The sequence below is a fragment of the Eucyclogobius newberryi genome, unplaced genomic scaffold (assembly GCF_026437365.1).
Source record: "Eucyclogobius newberryi isolate DKJ021-1_F unplaced genomic scaffold, fEucNew1.0.hap1 SCAF_20, whole genome shotgun sequence".
NCBI classification, from domain to species: domain Eukaryota; kingdom Metazoa; phylum Chordata; class Actinopteri; order Gobiiformes; family Gobiidae; genus Eucyclogobius; species Eucyclogobius newberryi.
Genome location: NW_027315835.1, coordinates 3885196 through 3905853, shown reverse-complemented (window position 1 = coordinate 3905853; position 20658 = coordinate 3885196). Strand labels below are relative to the sequence as shown.

At 43.1% G+C, this 20658-nt stretch overlaps 1 protein-coding gene across 1 annotated transcript; it reads right to left on the bottom strand.

Annotated features, from left to right (window-relative positions):
* Positions 1-7374: 7374 nt before the first annotated feature.
* On the bottom strand, positions 7375-9376 carry LOC140369278 (E3 ubiquitin-protein ligase TRIM39-like). The gene has a single exon (XM_072456566.1). The coding sequence runs from the start codon at positions 9227-9229 to the stop codon at positions 7613-7615; it is 1617 nt and encodes a 538-aa protein (XP_072312667.1). The 5' UTR covers positions 9230-9376; the 3' UTR covers positions 7375-7612.
* Positions 9377-20658: the final 11282 nt, after the last annotated feature.

Below are 20658 nucleotides of genomic sequence, written 5' to 3'. Positions count from 1 at the left end.
CGTCCCGCGCCGCTAATGTACACGGTAAACGCCCGACCTCGGGGTAAACTCAACCGCTAATAGCCATCAAATGCTATATGCTACCGTCAATTATTTAGCGGCACGAGCGAGGAGGAGTTACCGCCAGCAAAGCCTCGTCCTGGTGAATTGTTCCGAGGAGAAATATTGCGCGAAATTGACCGTTAAGAGCTTTTCCAGCTCATTTACGCACTCGAAAGTTGTGTTTTTTGGAGTTATTTGCGCACGTTTGAGTCATTGTTCCCCGCCTTTCACTGACGCTGCTCTGTATTTACGGCGTTCGCTGGTTTATTTATTATGCGCAAAAGATCATAGATTATAAGCAGACAAAAGAGTATACTGTGTCTCATTTAAAGCGCCCCCTACAGGCCGGACGACTCATTGAGCTAAAATACAGTTAAGATAAAGATATTTTGAGTTTTGCAAAAAATTATTACAATGTTATCACAGAATAGCATATTTTTTAGGTTTAGAATTTCACTTCCTGTCTGTATTTGATGACATCACACTGGGATATTACCCAGCAAACACTGGGCCAAAACTCATCTAATGTCATATTTTTTTTAATTAGACAAATACAAATATATGAGAGCGACTTTATTTTGTTGAATTCATGTTTAGAGAGTCAAAAAAGTTGTTTATTTGGGTAAATTCTGCATAAACTTTGACTGGAATGATTGTCCCTGGTGTGATGTCACTTCCTGTCATTTTCTACAGATTTTTCAACATTTTCTCCACAAATACCTGCTCGATCGGTGTAAAACTATCATTTATATGTACGACAGGTATAAATACACCAAACAAAGTCAGAATTAGAACATGGTAAAGCCTGTCACACGTCACTTTAACGTCTTTAACTGACACAGTGACAGTCGGACTAAAGGCGGTGGACACATTTCTCTGCAGCACAATAAACTCGAACACCTTCACTTCCCTCTGAACTCTGTAACTCGAGTAACTGATACTTCTCAGATTACTTTTTAGATATTTTCCTGGTTGGCTTCACCACGATTACTTTGGCTTTCCCTGCTCATCTTTTGGCTCTTGCTGCTTGTTCTTCCAGATCTTTTGGCTCTTGTTGCGTTTTTTTCCTGATCTTTTGGCTCTTGTTGCTTGTTCTTCCTGATCTTTTGGCACTAGTTGCTTGTTCTTCCTCATCTTTTGGCTCTTGTTGCTTGTTCTTCCAAATCTTTTGGCTCTTGCTGCTTGTTCTTCCAGATCTTTTGGCTCTTGTTGCGTTTTTTCCTGATCTTTTGGCTCTTGTTTGCTTGTTCTTCCTGATCTTTTGGCTCTTGTTGCTTGTTCTGCCTCATCTTTTGGCTCTAGTTGCTTGCTCTTCCTCATCTTTTGGCTCTTGTTGCTTGTTCTTCCTCATCTTTTGGCTCTTGTTGCTTGTTCTTCCTCATCTTTTGGCTCTAGTTGCTTGTTCTTCCTCATCTTTTGGCTCTTGTTGCTTGTTCTTCCTCATCTTTTGGCTCTTGTTGCGTTTTTTCCTGATCTTTTGGTTCTTGTTGCTTGTTCTTCCTGATCTTTTGGCTCTTGTTGCTTGTTCTTCCTCATCTTTTGGCTCTTGTTGCTTGTTCTTCCTCATCTTTTGGCTCTTGTTGCTTGTTCTTCCTCATCTTTTGGCTCTAGTTGCTTGTTCTTCCTCATCTTTTGGCTCTTGTTGCTTGTTCTTCCTCATCTTTTGGCTCTTGCTGCTTGTTATTCCAGATCTTTTGGCTCTTGTTGCTTGTTCTTCCTCATCTTTTGGCTCTTGTTGCTTGTTCTTCCTCATCTTTTGGCTCTTGTTGCTTGTTCTTCCTCATCTTTTGGCTCTAGTTGCTTGTTCTTCCTCATCTTTTGGCTCTTGTTGCTTGTTCTTCCTCATCTTTTGGCTCTTGCTGCTTGTTCTTCCAGATCTTTTGGCTCTTGTTGCGTTTTTTTCCTGATCTTTTGGCTCTTGTTGCTTGTTCTTCCTGATCTTTTGGCTCTTGTTGCTTGTTCTTCCTCATCTTTTGGCTCTTGTTGCTTGTTCTTCCTCATCTTTTGGCTCTTGTTGCTTGTTCTTCCTGCTCTTTGGCTCTTGTCGCTTCGGCTCCTCGTGCAACTTTTCATTATTTACCGCTCACAAAAGAAGTAGAAGAAGTCGTTCACGCCGTCACGCCATTCCACGGCGAAAACATACGACCCAATAAGACATCAGCGCGAGATGGAGAAAGCAAACACATTGATCCCAAGGACGACCGAGCTATTTCGGATCGTAATTGAATAAAACGTCGGACAATGAATCTTTTTAATTACGTTTCGACACGACCAAGCGTCTGGTCCCTTTTGGCTAGTTCTGTTTTCATGCTCCCGTCGTCCGCCGTCTATTTTTTGCCAATTGAAATGATGCTTTCCGTGTATTCAGCGGCACAGTGGGGTTTATTATGCGTGGCCTTTAAGCCGCCGCGTAAAAAAAGAGCCTCGCAATTCAAGACCATTTGTCAAACGAACATGTGACGTTACCAAGCCTCGTCTCAACACTGAGCGCCGTTGTTTCTCGAATAAAGAGCCCGTTAAAGAATGATGTCGCTTTTAAAACATTCTCTTGTGATGAGGGATTATCGTTGTATATTATGGCTGGAAGCAAAAGATGAGTTTGGCCTGATATTGGACGGAAAAAGCGCATTGTACGAGTGTAAAAGTGATCAAACGTCCAGTAAATACTCTCTTTTATTACGACATAAACTGAACTCTAAATGACTTAAACAGGCACAATGCACTTTACCATCACGTGCACTTTGTTGTTGTCTCTTTGTGACTTTTTTGTTGTTGAATGTTTGTTGTTGTTCGTTATGTGGCAAATACTGCACAATGAAAGGCAATATATATCTATTTTTTTAACCTAAAGTGCTTGTGATGATTTTCTCATTTTGACTTCATTTGGCGTGTTTATATCTGTTGTAAATATAAATTAAAGTTTTACACCAATCGTGCAGGTATTTGTGGAGAAAACGTTGAAAATCTGTAGAAAACAACAGGAAGTGACATCACACCAGGGACATTCCAGGCTCATTCCAGTCAAAGTTTATGCAGAATTTACACAAACAAACAACTTTTTTGACTCTAAAAACATGAATTCAACAAAATAAAGTCGCTCTCATATATTTTTATTTAGTTAAATTTGAAAAATGTGACATTAGCTGAGTTTTGGCCCAGTGTTTGCTGGGTAATTTCCTTCTGTGATGTCATCAAAAACAAACAGGAAGTGAAATTATAAACCTAAAAAAAGTGCGCTTCCATGATAACATTAAAAAAAAAATTGCAACATTTTGAATATATATAAAACGTAACTGCATTTTAGTTCAGTGAGTCGTCCGGCCTGTAGGGGGCGCATTAATGTTGTTAGTTTGTCAGGACAAGCGTGTGCAAACGGTGGTGAGAACTGAGAACCATTCAGGGTTCTCATGTCAGCGCCGTCTCAGCTGATTCAGTCTCAGAACATTAATATCACGTTAATCACACACATATATACATGTTAATCAGTTTATAATTAAATAAGCTACTTCTTTGGATAATGTGGGACAATTAACCAGGCCCAGGAACAACATAAACTGGTCTGAGGGCCTCATACGTCACAAAGGCGCCGGTCCAGCTGGCAGCCCGGTGTAAACGCTTTAATTTAACTTGTTTTTGACTTTGTTCGGCTGGATTTTTGAATGTTATCGTCGTGTCGTCGTGATGTGCGCTGGCCCCGAGCACCCCTGGCCCCCCCGCGCCCTCCGGTCGCCGCCGACGTACAGTATACCGCCGGTACACGTTTATATAAAAGAGGAACGTCATGATCGATCGGGACACGCACTGGAATCGCTTGAATTCAACTTGTCTTGACTTTGTTCGGCTGGATTATTGAGTGTTTTCGTCGTGTCGTCGCGATGTGCCCTGGCTCCGAGCCCCCCCGGCCCCCCCGGCCCCCCCGCGCCCCCCGGCCGCCGCCGTACCTCATGAAACTGCGGAGAACCGTCGTCTTACCCGGAGATCGTTTTTGTCTATTGGAGTTTTTGTTTATAAGAGATCTTCTACTGAAAGTGTTTTTCAGACTTCCTATAAGTGATCTGTTCTTTTCCTCTGTATCTACCTGCGTTGCAACAATTAAATTTCCCCATGTGGGACAATAAAGGATTATCTTATCTTATCTTATCTCATTTGGCTCCTCGGTCCCTGATTTAGCTGCATTTGTGGTGTTGCAACTCAAAATAAAGCAAAGAAAGACAAGGTAAGTTCATTTGTCGAGCACAATTGGTCGTTCTTAACATAACAGACACGGAAAATTGCATTAAAATCAAAATCAGAATAAAAGAAGAGAAGAGTTCATGTGATTAAACTGTCATCACCGAGATTTGAACAGATTCTTCTTCTTTTTCACACTCAAGCTTCTTCTGGCTGAGGTTTATTATCACAAAAACACACGCATCTTCTTCATTTGTGTGACAACTCCGCCTTCTTGTGGATAAACGTTCAAATTACACTTATATTCTTCTGTTTTTGTGCTTTTTTCTGCACATTCTTTGTTTAATTTCAAATACTTGTTGTTTTTGTTGCATGAATTCGATGTATAATGAGATATGAACCATATTCTAAGGGGGAAATGACTTGGAGCTGTATTTGTTGCCAGATTGGGTGAAATGGCGTGATGTGGTGGATTTTGTAACACATTTATAGTTTATTATAAGGCTGCAACTAATGTATCGTTCAGTAGTTAAGGCACATAAAAGAATGAAATATTGTTACGGAGAATATTTAAACTCATTGACGCAAGATGAATCAGACATTGTTTCTGACATTTGGATTTAATGTCTTTATAGATGATCAAAATACGACTATTTTAATGTCATTATTCAGATTAAACCTTCTAGTTCTACGTCGTTTCAAGCAATTTACACAGACTTTAAAGTGACAACACGTAACTTTCTGCAGGTGGCACTTGATTGCATGGAAATAAAGTGAAAATTAAAGCCGGGCGATGATGGCTCTCGCCTCCCGCACGACCGCCTTCCCGCACGACCGCCTTCCCGCACGACCGCCTTCCCGCACGACCGCCTTCCCGCACGACCGCCTTCCCGCCCGTCCATGTTTTCTGCTGCGTTTTGCGTCAGACCAAACGACACTCAGTAATTCACCGTTGATGATTGCGTAGTTTGCGATTCAAATAGTAGTTTGTCCTGACAAATTGCAAGATTGTGCTGAACGCAGACCTGAGCAGGGAGAAAGAGAGAGAGCCTCGGTGACCCGTGACTTTTCATTGATGTTCAGGGGGTCAAAAAGAGAATAAAATCAGAAAGCAGAAAGAATAAAGTCTAAAGAATAATAATTCTAATGCGGCACGAGAGGAAATGTCCCATCAAAATAAAAGCGGAAGAGGAAGTGAAGGCATTCTTTGCGCCTCTGCTGGCCAATAGTGAAAATACACAATATCTGCAATGCACTTTTTTCATGGCGTCTCGAGGAGAATATAATCCATGAGTTTCAATCAAATCAGATGTTGAGTTTTTCACACAATGGGTAGGGGGCGCTATAGAGTACATTTGTTACATGGTATTAATTATTTCCACTCAGACATAAAAACACATTAGTGAGTGAAATATGAGATCCATAGATCAATTCCAACAGACGTGAATTAAGCCTTTTTTGAGGGCGTGTTACGCAGAGACCGTAAAGAATATCAACATTCTTTTGATTATTTATTAAATTTCAATGTCTTTAGAGGCAAAAAGTGTTGTTTTGAGCTCGATCGGACAAAAAACCTAAAGGACAAGTACGATTTTGAAAAAAAAAAGTCAAGCGTGGCGGTACCATTTTGATTCAACATGGCTGACTTCCTGTTTATCATAGAGCGATGCTGCCAGGTGCTTTTTACTCGTCAAAGGTCAGAGGTCAGAGGTCAAAGGTAGCTCTATCACTGTCCTAGTCTCATGTGCCTAGGCCAAAGATTAAGTTTCATGTTTTTTCTTTTTTGAACTAGTCGCCACTGTTGCGACGGGCGTTCTACAAGCATGTGTGACCTATGTCTCCATGTGTGACCTATGTCCCCATGTGTGACCTATGACCCCATGTGTGACCTATGACCCCATATGTGACGTATGTCCCCATGTGTGACCTATGACCCCATGTGTGACCTATGACCCCATGTGTGACCTATGACCCCATGTGTGACCTATGACCCCATGTGTGACCTATGACCCCATGTGTGACCTATGTCCCCATGTGTGACCTATGACCCCATGTGTGACCTATGTCCCCATGTGTGACCTATGACCCCATGTGTGACCTATGTCCCCATGTGTGACCTATGACCCCATATGTGACGTATGTCCCCATGTGTGACCTATGACCCCATGTGTGACCTATGACCCCATGTGTGACCTATGTCCCCATGTGTGACCTATGACCCCATGTGTGACCTATGTCCCAATGTGTGACCTATGTCCCCATGTGTGACCTATGACCCCATGTGTGACCTATGTCCCCATGTGTGACCTATGACCCCATGTGTGACCTATGTCCCCATGAGTGACCTATGACCCCATGTGTGACCTATGTCCCCATGTGTGACCTATGACCCCATGTGTGACCTATGATCCCATATGTGACCTATGTCCCCATGTGTGACCTATGACCCCATGTGTGACATTCATCAATGTTCAGGGGGTCAAAAATGTCTCACTGTCGCCCTCAGAGGAAACTGTTGTTGTGATTTTGGGCGTTACAAAAATAAATTGAATTGAGTTGAATTTGGATTTATTCATTCTAATGCAGTTCTATTCAACTTACGGCCCGTGGGCCAAATACGGCCCTCCAAATCATCTGACCTGGTTTAGACCTGGTTTAGACCTGGTTTAGACCTGGTTTAGACCTGGTTTAGACCTGGTTTAGACCTGGTTTAGACCTGGTTTAGACCTGGTTTAGACCTGGTTTAGACCTGGTTTAGACCTGGTTTAGACCTGGTTTAGACCTGGTTTAGACCTGGTTTAGACCTGGTTTAGACCTGGTTTAGACCTGGTTTAGACCTGGTTTAGACCTGGTTTAGACCTGGTTTAGACCTGGTTTAGTCCTGGTTTAGTCCTGGTTTAGTCCTGGTTTAGTCCTGGTTTAGTCCTGGTTTAGTCCTTTAGTCTTTAATCTCCTTTTGAATTCAATGTTTGTTCAAATGTTTCCTCTTCTTAAAAGAAGTCTTTATTTGTGATGACGCCCTGTTTGTCCTGACCTCTGACCTCTGACCTCGAGCCAACAAGGACGACAAGAAGAAAAAGCTGAAGTGAGGGAGAAAGAGTTGAGATTTTGATTAAACATTTTAAACATTTGCTTTTATACAACATTTTGCTTTTTATTTATAGACATTTTTATACTTAATATTTAGTTTGATCAAAGCTGAGACTTGAACCCAAAACCCTCTCACAGGAGGTCAACATGAACAGGATTAAAATAAACCTTCAGACATTTCAAAAGAACTGAAACAATAAAGAGAAGAACTTTGTACTTTCAGTCCAAAATGGAAAAAGTATCCACAGTTACATTTGACTGAAGTTCAGAACTTTTAGTCTTGTTCTTAGTCACTTTGACCTCTGAAAGTCTAAACTGCAGTGAGGACCAGATGAGCAGAGTTTGAACCTCCAACATTCAAGTAAGGACTGAAATATGGAAACAGTTTCTCCCTGAAGCAGCAGCCGCTGAAGGAGAAGAGAAGATCTGCAGAATCTGCATCATAAAAGGAGACCAGACCCTCACCATAGTCCACAAACACCCCGACCTTCTGAGGAGCTCGCTGCAGAAACAGAAGGACAGAAGGATCTGTACAAGCTTTGTACTTATCTTTGTTTCTCAACATGATGCACCAGAATCCAGTTTTAGGATCCACAGTGATCTGTCCCTTCCTGTTGATGGACTCTTGGGCCACTCCTAAAGTCCAGGCTGTTTTCCCTTTGACCTGAACCTCAAAGTAAAACCTGCCTGAGGAGAAACTCTGCTTTCCCAGAACACAAGGACATCGATCAAACCTCAGAGGAGAATCTGGGAGCTTCTTCTTCACATCAGTGTGATGAACCTGTTTGAGATCTTCAGACAGAACGAGCCATGGTTGAGCAGTGTCTGGATCCAGAGTGACGTCCACCACAAACTGCTTCACTCTCAGTAGTTCTAATCTTGAAGGCAGTTGTTTAAAGTCTTCAGAGAGATGTTTCTCCAGCTCAGACAGAGCCCGGGCTGCACTGCCCTCACACGTCTCCGGCTCAAAGCTCACGCTGCTCCACTCCTTCAGTCCAGCAGGGGGCGTGAGTGCAGGGCAGCTCTGTAGAAAGTGGAGGGGGTCTTGAGAGCGTGAGAGCCGCTCCGCCTCAGTGCTGCTCTTCTCCAGCTCACAGATCTCCTGTTCCAGCTGCTGCACCAGCTCCTGGGCTCGTTTGTGGCTCCGGCTCTGCTTCTCCTGCAGCTCCTCTAAGAACCGGTCCTGACGCCTCTGAACAGACTGCATGAGATCAGTGAAGGCCTGCAGCCCCACAGCCCTCTCTCTGTGGACCTCTGTGTCACTGAGCTCCACACAGCGCTGGATCTCCTGGACCTTCAGCCTCCTCTGCTCCACCATGTGCTGGCTCTGAGCCTGAGTGTGCAGCAGAGAGGACCTCCTGCTCTCACACGCCTCCTCCAGAGACAACAGCTCATGGTTCTTGTGCTCTAGAACAGAGCACATCATGCACACGATCTTCTCATCGGTGCCACAGAAGAGCTCCAGGGGGCGCTGGTGTGTGGGACACATCCTGTCTTCCAGGTTCTCCACAGGCTCCATCAGCTGGTGTCTTTTCAGCCCAGAGACTGTGAGATGAGGCTGGAGGTGGGTCTCACAGAACGAGGACAGACAGACCAGGCAGGACTTCAGGGCCTTCAGCTTGGGCTCAGAGCAGACGTCACATGACACATCTCCAGGTTTGGAACGCTGTGACTTTGACTTTTCAGCCTCTAGTTTAAACTGAGAGAACATCTCCACGAGCAAACAGTTGACGCTGAGCTCAGGTCTTCTGTCATAGCTCCTGTTACACAGAGGACATGTGCAGGGGCCCTCAGGGGCCCAGGCCTCACAGATGCAGCGTTTGCAGAAGTTGTGTCCACATGGAGTGGACACTGGCTCAGAGAACACCTCCAGACAGATGGAGCACAGGAACGTCTCCTCAGAGCTCCTTTCACTTGTGGAGGACATGTCTGAAACACAAGGTCAACATCAGTGACTCTAAAATCAGACTTTTCCATCAGAAAAGTCAAACACCAGGAGGAAAAGAGAAACCTGCTCCCACAGACTGACCTGTGTCTCTGAACTGAGTTCTTCACATGAATCAGTCTGAGAAAGCTCTGACCGAAAGCCTCTGGACGTTAAAACAATACTTCATTCTGATTGGTCGAAGCGTCACAACAGCAGAAGAAGCAGAAACATCTAAATCGTGTTAAATCCAGAGTTGAGAAAAGCACAGTCTCTTTCTCCTCCTCAAATGAACAAAGTGTCGTTGTGAGCACGTTTGTCACAAACTAAATGTATTCAAGTGTCCAAAAAGAAGAAACATGAAGAATAGACTTTATTCATCAATATTCTCTGTGGAGAAGCTTCAGTCACATATTTACACCTTTATCTGCTTCAAAATGTCTTTAAAGTCTCAGAGTTCAATCAAATAAAGGTTTAACAAGTCACTTCTAAAAGAATGATTTCATAAAGATTTAAAACAAGCTGTTGACTCTTGGTATTTGGAAGAGAAAGTATGAAATATATTGATAGATTTAAATCCTCTTTACATTCTGCTCCAGTTTCACAGTTTGACATGAAATTCTAATCAACTTTTGAACTTTCATGAGTAAAAACTGTTCCAGATCCACATTTGAAGAGAAAAGAACAAACACAAAATGGAGGACTTTAAGTTTGACTTTCACTTCCACAGAAATGACATTTATTGCAGTTTATTTTGATCTTTGACAAACTAATGTTGAGTTGAATGAAAGAAGTGGTGACATAAAGTGCAGGATTGACAGCAGCAGCAGCAGTTTTCCCTTTAGTGGTTTTAAATCAGAATAAGAGTGAGAATCACAGTGTAAGTGTGTGAAGCAGAAGAGAAATGGACCTGGAGCAGGACCAAGTACCAAACTACACCACCAATAGTAGTAGTAGTTGTAGTAGCAGTAGTAATAGCAGTAATAGTAGTGGGCCTAGTAACACTGACCTGTGCTGGAGCAGATTGTTGAGGGTTTGAAGCCTCTGAGGTGCTTTTGAGCAAACACACACTGAGAGTTTCCTGCTTTAGTCTGTGACAGCAGAGGGAGGAGTCAGGGAGGGAAGAGGGAGGAGTCAGGGAGGCAGAGGGAGGAGTCAGGGAGGTGGAGGGGCGGGGCAGAGGGGCGGGTCACAGGTGAGAATGGTTTATCTGGAGACTCTGGTTCTTGCTCTGATCATGTGACGTTGAAAGTTTAAATCACACTGTACAACATTGTAAACGGCTCTGGAGCAACTACAAAAACACAGTCTGCAAAGGAAGTAACAAAGTACTGCAGTACAAGTACTGGAGTCAAAGTACTGCAGTACAAGTACTAGAGTCAAAGTAATGCAGTACAAATAGGCAAGGCAAGGCAAGTTTATTTGTAGAGCACATTTCACACACAAGGCAATTCAAAGTGCTTCACAGAAGGAAAAATGCATTCAAATCACAAAGAAATTACAGAAACATAAATACAATAAAATTAACTAAATTAAAAATTATCAATCCAACTGATTTTCTAAACTAATAAAATCACAAACAAAAGAGAAAAAAAAAAAATCCTTTCAGTCATATGCGCAGCTAAACAAAACTGTTTTTAGCTTAGATTTGAACATTGTCAGAGTAGAAGCCTGTCTCACATCTTCAGGAAGACTGTTCCAGATTTTAGCTGCATAAAACTGAAACGCAGATTCCCCATGTTTTGTCCTGACTCTGGGCACCAGCAGGAGGCCGGTCCATGTTTTGTCCTGACTCTGGGCACCAGCAAGAGGCCGGTCCCTGAGGTCCTCAGAGTCCGAGATGGTTCATATGGCACTAACATATCCAAGATGTACTTTGGTGCTAGGCCATGGAGAGACTTGTACACAAGCAGAGCTGCTTTAAAGTCTATTCTCTGAGCCACAGGGGGCAGTGCAGAGACCTGAGAACAGGACTAATGTGATCATACTTCCTGGTTCTAGTCAGGACCCGAGCAGCAGCGTTCTGGATGTACTGCAGCTGTTTTACAACTCGTTTGGAGAGACCAGTGAGCAGGTCGTTACAGTAGTCTAATCTACTGGAGACAAACGCATGGATAAGTCTCTCTAAATCTGGTTTTGACACTATATTTTTGATTTTGGCAATGTTTTTTAGATGGTAAAAAGCTGCTGATGTTATTGATTTGACGTGGCTATTAAAGTTCAAGTCTGAGTCCATTATTACCCCCAGATTTCTAATTTGGTTTGTAGGTTTTAGAGCGAGACTCTGGAGGTGACCGCTAACACTTTCTCTTTGTTTCTGTGGGCCAAAAACGATTATTTCAGTCTTGTCTGAGTTCAGCTGGAGAAAGTTGTTTTGCATCCACATACTGATCTGTTGGATGCAGTGACAGAGTGAATCTACTGGTCCATAGTCACCTGCCGATAGTGAAACATAGATCTGAGTGTCGTCTGCATAATTGTGATAGGACACATTTCACTGCGTATCAACTGACCTAACGGCAGCATGTAGAGGTTGAACAGAAGGGGACCCAGGACTGACCCTTGGGGCACTCCACAGGTCAGGGTCATGTGGTCTGAGACACAGCTACCAATTTCAACAAAGTACTTCCTGTCTTCCAGATAGGACCTTAACCAGTTTAGGGCAGTGCCAGTGATGCCCACCCAGTCCTCTAGTCTCTGTAAGAGGATCCCATGATCGACAGTGTCAAAAGCAGCACTCAGATCTAACAGAATTAAGACTGAGGCTTTGCCCGTGTCAGTGTTCAGGCGGATGTCATTTGTCACCTTGACAAGAGCAGTCTCAGTGCTGTGATGAGGTCTAAAACCTGACTGAAAAACATCAAATGAGTTGTTTATTAAGAGGAAATCTGTGAGCTGTTGGTAAACAACCTTTTCAAGGACTTTGCCCCAAAATGGCAGATTAGAGATGGGCCGGTAATTACTCAGTACTGCGGCATCAAGACTGCTCTTCTTTAGGAGAGGCTTTATGACCGCAGTTTTCAAAGACATTGGGAATGTTCCAGATTGAAGCGACATGTTAACTATGTGAGTGAATGGTGCTAACAAACTGTTCAGCACAGACTTTAGAAATCTGATGGGTAACACATCAAGGCAGCATGTAGATGAACTCAGACTGGTGATGATCTCATGGACAGTTTTGTCAGTTACTGGTGCAAAGTGAGTTAGCTCTAAGTGTCTTGGTGGTTTTAGGGTAATTTTTTGCATTGTGGGATTTATAGCATTTTTAATGCCCTGAACTTTGTCATTAAAGAATAATGCAAACTCATTACACTTGGATGTGGAAATGAGTTCTAACGGCAGCTGAGCTGGAGGGTTTGTTAATCTGTTTACTGTGGCAAACAGGACACGCGAGTTGTTACTGCAGCTTCCAATTATTTCAGAAAAATATCTTTCCCTAGTTCTACATAAGATTAGGTTGTACATGTTCAGCTTTTCTTTGTAAATCTCTTTTTGAACCTGGAGCTTTGACTTGCGCCATTTCCGTTCGGCCCTGCGGCACTCCCTTTTCTGTGCCCTGACCGAATCATCATTTCTCCACGGCGCCTTCTGCTTATTTTTAACCATTTTAGCCTTTATAGGGGCGATGGTGTCCAGAACATTCAAAACACTAGATGTAACAGAGTTCAACAAATCATTTACATTAGAACATGAGACATTTTCAAAGTTTATCATTTCCATAAACAGTGCACCTGTGCTATCACTTATGTGTCTCCTCTGAACAACTGCAGGACCAACCGGAGGTTGGGGAGAAACAGACAGGTCAAAGAAGACACAGAAATGATCAGACAGAGCAACATCGATCACATTAACATTTGAAATATTTACCCCCTTTGTAATTATGAGATCTAGAGTGTGTCCTTTGCTGTGGGTGGGGCCTCTCACATGCTGAGTAAGACTGAAGGTTTCAAGGACAGCATCAAGCTCTTTAGCATTTCTGTCACAAATATTATCAACATGTACATTGAAATCACCTGTAATGACCAAACCATCAAAGTCTGTGCATATGACTGAAAGCATCTCAGTAAAATCATCAATAAAACTTTGGCAGTGCTGGGGAGGCTTGTATAAAACAATGAAGAGAATGGATGGAGACCGTTTTAGCTCCATTTTAAAGGATACATACTCAAATGATGAAAACACCCCAAAAAACAACCTGCGGGTAATTATTTCATTTCTAAAGACAGCACAGACTCCACCCCCTTTTTTGTTTTCTCGTGTTTCAGATTCAAACTTAAAGTTGGGTGGAGCAGATTCTATCAGAACTACATTTCCTGTGTTTTTGTCAAGCCATGTTTCAGTTAAAAACATAAAATCAAGATTATAAGAAGAAATAAAATTATTAATTAAGAGAGATTTGTTACATAAGGATCTGACATTTAGCACAGCAAGTTTCAGACTAGATTCAGTGGGACTGGGCTTTATCTTTTCACAGGGAATATGAATCACATTTCTCAGATTGGGCCTGACTCGCATTTTGTTTTTCCATCTGTGTGATGATGTGACTACAGAAATAGCACATGGGGGGGCTCTTTTTACATAGGGCCCCGGGTTGGTTTGATTTTTAATGTGACAATAAGTCCCGGCAACGCTGAGACCCAGTGCATCCTAGCTATGGGAGATACCAGGTAAAAGGCGAGGTTGGATGGGTGGTGGGCCTTTTGTAGCCAAGGAGAGTTTGGGACCAGGTGAGAGGCGAGGGGGGATGGGTGGTGGGGCTTTTGTTGGTGTAGTCGGTACTGACATAGCCCTTGCTATATTGGGCGTGAGTGGAGCCATCTTAATGCCTGATTTGATCAGACTTTCAAAATGGCTGGGAAGGCCCATGGGTGAGAGTGGAGATGAGAAGGAGAATGATGAATCTTTAGTGGGAGTAGATGTTGCAGGGGGAACCCAGGGCTGGTGTGAAGGCAGGGGCGATGACAGGGATGTTGTTGGGCTTGTCACAGATGGGTCCAAGGCCTTTGAAGATTGTTCCTTTGCTGGAGGCGGTGGAGGTGAATGTGGAGCAGCTGGAGCTGAATCCTTTGCTGGTGGTGGTGGAGCAGCTGCTGATGAATCCTTTGGTGGAGGCTGAGGTTGTGGTGCTTTTGATGTTGAAACATTGGCTCGGTCTCTGGCTGAGGGAGCAGGAATTCTTCTCTCATTCCTCTCTTCTCTAACTATCTGCTCAGGACCCTGTCCAGGCCCAGTCCAATGCCTCAGAGCGTGGAGCAGGTTCTCTGTCAGCACCCTCACTCCACCTCTGCATAGGTGGGGGCCATTTCTCTTAAACAGGTCCTCTCGTTTCCAGAATAGATAGAAGTTCTCAATGTAGTGTAGTCCTCTAGGGGGACACTCTTTGGACAGCCATGTGTTCAGCTGAAGAAGCCGGCTAAACTTGTTTATCCTCCTGTCGATGTTTGGAAGAGGTCCACTTATGAAAGTTTTGATTTCCATTTTATCAAGCACGTCGAATAACTTCAAGAATTCTTTTTTCAAAACTTCAGTCTGTTCCCGCCGCATGTCCACTGCACCCACGTGCACAATCAGCTGTTTAGCTCCTCCATGCTTAGCCATAATATTTGGAAGGAGTGACGTTATCTCAGAAACAGTGGCGCTTGGAAAAGAATGTGTGTTTATCTTTTCATGCGTCACGTGACTTATCGCGCCGTCCCCAACTAAAACAATCTTGACCTTGGCTTGTGGCACAGTTCCTCCTCGCTGTATTTTGGCCACGTCATCTTTCCTTTTTTCATTTAATTCCATCTCTGAAAGTGGTAAAAATCTGTTGGTGAGCTGAATTTTAGGCGACTTCACGTTGTCTTTGTATCGTTTAGGCTTTGCTCCAAGTTTGTTCCAAGAAACAGCCTGGTCTTTCTGGTTTTTAGACAGTTTTGGAAACAACACAGAGTCACTGCGGTTTAGGTTGAAAGTAGCAGTTTTTCTTGTAAAGTACTGCAGTACAAGTACTGGAGTCAAAGTACTACAGTACAAGTACTGGAGTCAAAGTACTGCAGTACAAGTACTAGAGTCAAAGTAATGCAGTACAAGTACTGGAATCAAAGTACTGCAGTACAAGTACTAGAGTCAAAGTACTGCAGTACAAGTACTGGAGTCAAAGTACTGCAGTACAAGTACTAGAGTCAAAGTACTGCAGTACAAGTACTGGAGTCAAAGTACTGCAGTACAAGTACTAGAGTCAAGTACTGCAGTACAAGTACTGGAGTCAAAGTACTGCAGTACAAGTATTGGAGTCAAAGTACTGCAGTACAAGTACTAGAGTCAAAGTACTGCAGTACAAGTACTGGAGTCAAAGTACTGCAGTACAAGTACTAGAGTCAAGTACTGCAGTACAAGTACTGGAGTCAAAGTACTGCAGTACAAGTATTGGAGTCAAAGTACTGCAGTACAAGTACTAGAGTCAAGAACTGCAGTACAAGTACTAGAGTCAAGTACTGCAGTACAAGTACTAGTGTCAAGTACTGCAGTACAAGTACTAGTGTCAAGTACTGCAGTACAAGTACTAGTGTCAAGTACTGCAGTACAAGTACTAGTGTCAAGTACTGCAGTGCCCACAGTTCAAATAAAGCTCTTGGTTGGAATCATCAGTTGTGTTTAAACTGTCACATCCACAATGCCACAGACGACCGGGTTCAGGTCAGAGTGCACTTTGTAACCACGCCCCCGAACGTTAAAGGGCCCATGACACCTTTATACCAATAATAACGTTGACTTTATCTGTTGTGTTTATATTTGTCATCATATAAATGATAGTTTTCCTCCAATCGAGCAGGAATTTGTGGAGAAAACTTGGAAAAATGTGTAGAAAATGATATGAAGTGGAATTAAAAACCTACAACAACAGCGATAATAACAATTAGGGTGATGTTTAAGTCCATAAACCGAAGGAACGAGAGCGAGTTTAAAGGGCGGACGCCGTTGTGCCCTTGGGCAAGAGAAGGAGGCGCTCGGGAGTCGAACCCACGACCTCTTCACTGGGAGGACAAGGCGGGAGAACCAAGAGCAAAATGAATACACGTTCTCGTCAGACTCGTTCATGAAAGCCCCGTTCACTTCATTCATGTTACAACGCGAGTGTGGTTTCCGTGGTAACGCAGGTGCAGGTCATGTGACTCCGCTGCCACTTGTAAAGCCGCAGTTATTTTATTACTTGGTTTACGGATCCGCCGTACTTAGATTATTGATTTATAATTTATACATTTTTCTATAAATTACTGCCGACAACGCTAAAAAGCATTAAATGAAATATAAAAAGTGGTATTAAGTCAAAAGATAAGAGCGCGTGAAGCAATTTTTCACGCACCGCTCATAACGATATTAATGTTTTATGAAGAAAAAATCTTTTGAAATTGAAATTATATTTATATTTTTTCTGCCTGTTCAATATATTTCATCTTAGAATCCGTAAACCAAGTAATAAATTAACTAACGCAGCGGTTTTAACAAGCAAAATTTATCTTGAAATAAAGTTATTTTTTCAATTATTATTTTATGTTTTTTACAAACCAAAGTTCAAAATTCCAGTTCCAGGATGGGTCAAATGCAGAGGACACATTTCCCTGGGTTTTGAAGTATACATAACTTTAGTCATTTCTACTAATAATAGTAGAAAAAGCTTCAGTTGTAGTCATCTGGACTCAGTTTGAAAAAGTAGACGTTTCGACTCTCATCCAAGAGTCATTGTCAATAACAGAATTTAGGTCGAGAACTCCGATATTAATACTGTTCTGTGGTAAGACCCGCCCATTGGGAGGAGCCTTCCTGAAGTAGAAAGAGTTGTTGGTTTCAACAGAAACTCCCCCCTTGTATCTACCGAGCTAGCCTATTCAGAATCTTAATGGGCTGTTAAAACCTCTTTGTCTTAGTGAGACCCTGGCTCAACCACCCTGAGTACCTGATTAGCATTTGAATGCCCTGGTCCTTTACCTTTCCAGGGGTTCAGTAACCCATTATAGATAACAGGAAGATTAAACCTAAGCCCTCCATTTCTGTTTAAAGAAGGTCTTTCTTTTTTAACAAAAATAGCTTCCTTGACTCCTCTTTCAAACCATCTTTTCTCCCTGCTTAAAACCTTCACCTCACCGTCTTCAATCGAGTGATTAGAGGCTTCAAGATGGAGATGCACGGCGCTCTGAGGTCCTGAACTAGTATTTCTTCTGTGCTGATAAAGCCTCTTGTGTAGAGGCTGTTTCGTCTCACCTATGTAACATTCTTTACAACTTTCTTCACTGCATTGGATCGAATAAACTACATTGCTCTGTTTTTGAGTCGGCAACTTGTCCTTTGGATGAACCAGTTTTTGTCTTAAAGTGTTGCCTGGTTTAAAATAAACAGGGACTTCGTGTTGTCTAAAAATTCTCTGCAGTTTTTCCGACAGGCCAGACACATAAGGGATAGAAACACCCTTCCTTCTCTGTTCAGTTTCCCTTTTGTCCTGCTTCTTGGTTCTCTTCACTCTGTTGAGAGCCCAAGCGGGGTAACCACAGGCTGAGAGGGCATTACGGACATGTTTTTCCTCTTTCTTCTTGCCCTCTGAGCTGGTGGGCACACCTTGAGCTCTGTGTTGTAAGGTTCTGATCACACCCAGCTTGTGCTGTAGTGGGTGGTTGGAGCCAAAGAGCAGATACTGGTCCGTGTGTGTAGGTTTCCTATATACTTCTATTTGGAGTTTCCCGTCCTCTCCTCTGATCGTGGCACAATCAAGAAAGGCCAAGCGATTCTCCTTAGCGTCTTCTCTTGTAAACCTGATATGTGGGTCCACAGCATTGATGTGATCAGAGAAGGTTTCCAGCTCTTGTTTCTTGATTGTTACAAAAGTATCATCGACATAGCGGAGCCACAGTTTTGGGGCTATGCCTGAGAATGAGGACAGTGCCTTCTTCTCAAAGTGCTCCATGTACAGGTTGGCCACTATGGGAGAGACGGGCGAGCCCATGGCACAGCCATGAATCTGTCTGTAAAATTGTCCCCGGAATTGAAAGTAAGTGGTGTTCAGACAGATGTCCAACAGTTTACATATGTGTTCAGGTGTCAGTTTGGTCCTTTCCTGTAGGGTGGTGTCTTCCTGCAGTCTGGTCCTCACTGCTGCTACTGCATCAGAGGTCGGGATGCAGGTGAACAGGGACACCACATCATATGAAACCATGAGGTCATCTGGGTCCAGTTGGAGATGTTTCACTTTATCCACAAAGTTGTGCGTGTTATCCACATGATGTACCGAATTCCCCACAAGCGGAGCCAATATAGTTGTTAAATGCTTGGCCACATTGTAAGTGATGGAATCTGTGCTGCACACTATGGGTCTGAGTGGCACCTCCTTTTTGTGTATTTTTGGAAGGCCATAAATGCAAGGCATGGCTTCACCAGGATACAGTCTGTAATACAGAGGCCGGTCTATCGCTTCCTCTTTTTCCAGCCTTTGTAAACAGTCTATCACTTTCTTCTTGTAACCACTGGTCGGATCTCTTTTCAAGCGCTCGTATGTGGTCGTGTCCTCGAGGAGGGTGTGGACTTTGGCTTCGTAATCAGCTGCGTTGAGAATCACAGTGCAACGTCCCTTGTCTGCTGGGAGGATGTTGATGCTATGATCTTTTTCCAGTGCTGAAAGTGCTTTACTCTCTTCAGCTGTGATATTTGAAGGCGGTGGTTTGGCACTCTTCAGGGTCGCTGTGACACGTAACCTCAGGTCTGCAGCCTCCGATTCAGTCATTTTGTTGTTTCTAATTGCCGTTTCAGTGGCTGTGATGTAGTCCTCTGTAGGGATGTGTTTAGAGGTGACAGAAAAGTTGAGCCCTTTAGAGAGCACCTCCTTTTCTGCCTGTGTCAGAACACGATCTGATAGGTTCTTAATCCAATTGTTTTTGCTGGTCGCTAATTTGTCTGTCTCAGTCCTAATGTCGAGCTCGACCTCACCTGCATTCTTTTTGTTCAAAAGAATGTTGAACTTCTTGATTTGGCGTTCTTTGCTCTTCTTGTGCTGTGCTTCTTGTGCTGTCTGTGTAAACTCCAGCACTCTTTTGAAAGCTTCTTCAGGGAGTATGCTGGTTAATTTCTCCTGTAAAGTTCCTGTTCTGCCTTTCAATTTATCAATTCTGATGTTGTTTTCCTGGATCCTTTCACTGAGCATCTGCATAAGGCTCCTTCTCCAAATCCTCTCTGCTCTGTGTCCTCTGACCGGTGATTTGATCTGCAGGCTCTTCGGGATCATGTTGTTCTGTCTGCATCTAAGATTGAACCTCAAGTGATTCCTGTTGTCTGCTAGTTTCCTGGCTACAGATTCGAGTTCCCGAACTAAATCCAAGGTTTTAGGCCCAAAATTCTTGGAAATATGTCGGTGTAATCCCTCATTCGTCCAGGCGTGTTCCATAGTAGAAAAAGCTTCAGTTGTAGTCATCTGGACTCAGTTTGAAAAAGTAGACGTTTCGACTCTCATCCAAGAGTCATTGTCAATAACAGAATTTAGGTCGAGAACTCCGATATTAATACTGTTCTGTGGTAAGACCCGCCCATTGGGAGGAGCCTTCCTGAAGTAGAAAGAGTTGTTGGTTTCAACAGAAACTCCCCCCTTGTATCTACCGAGCCTATTCAGAATCTTAATGGGCTGTTAAAACCTCTTTGTCTTAGTGAGACCCTGGCTCAACCACCCTGAGTACCTGATTAGCATTTGAATTCCCTGGTCCTTTACCTTTCCAGGGGTTCAGAATCCCATTATAAATAACAGGAAGATTAAACCTAAGCCCTCCATTTCTGTTTAAAGAAGGTCTTTCTTTTTTAACAAAAATAGCTTCCTTGACTCCTCTTTCAAACCATCTTTTCTCCCTGCTGTGTCTGGCCTGTCGGAAAAACTGCAGAGAATTTTTAGACAACACGAAGTCCCTGTTTATTTTAAACCAGGCAACACTTTAAGACAAAAACTGGTTCACCCAAAGGACAAATTGCCGACTCAAAAACAGAGCAATGTAGTTTATTCGATCCAATGCAGTGAAGAAAGCTGTAAAGAACGTTACATAGGTGAGACGAAACAGCCTCTACACAAGAGGCTTTATCAGCACAGAAGAAATACTAGTTCAGGTCCACAGAGTGCCGTGCATCTCCATCTTGAAGCCTCTAATCACTCGTTTGAAGACGGTGAGGTGAAGGTTTTAAGCAGGGAGAAAAGATGGTTTGAAAGAGGAGTCAAGGAAGCTATTTTTGTTAAAAAAGAAAGACCTTCTTTAAACAGAAATGGAGGGCTTAGGTTTAATCTTCCTGTTATTTATAATGGGATTCTGAACCCCTGGAAAGGTAAAGGACCAGGGCATTCAAATGCTAATCAGGTACTCAGGGTGGTTGAGCCAGGGTCTCACTAAGACAAAGAGGTTTTAACAGCCCATTAAGATTCTGAATAGGCT

Coding starts and splice junctions, on each gene's coding strand:
- LOC140369278 (XM_072456566.1), bottom strand. CDS start 9,229: ATGTCCTCCACAAGTGAAAGGAGCTCTGAGGAGACGTTCCTGTGCTCC.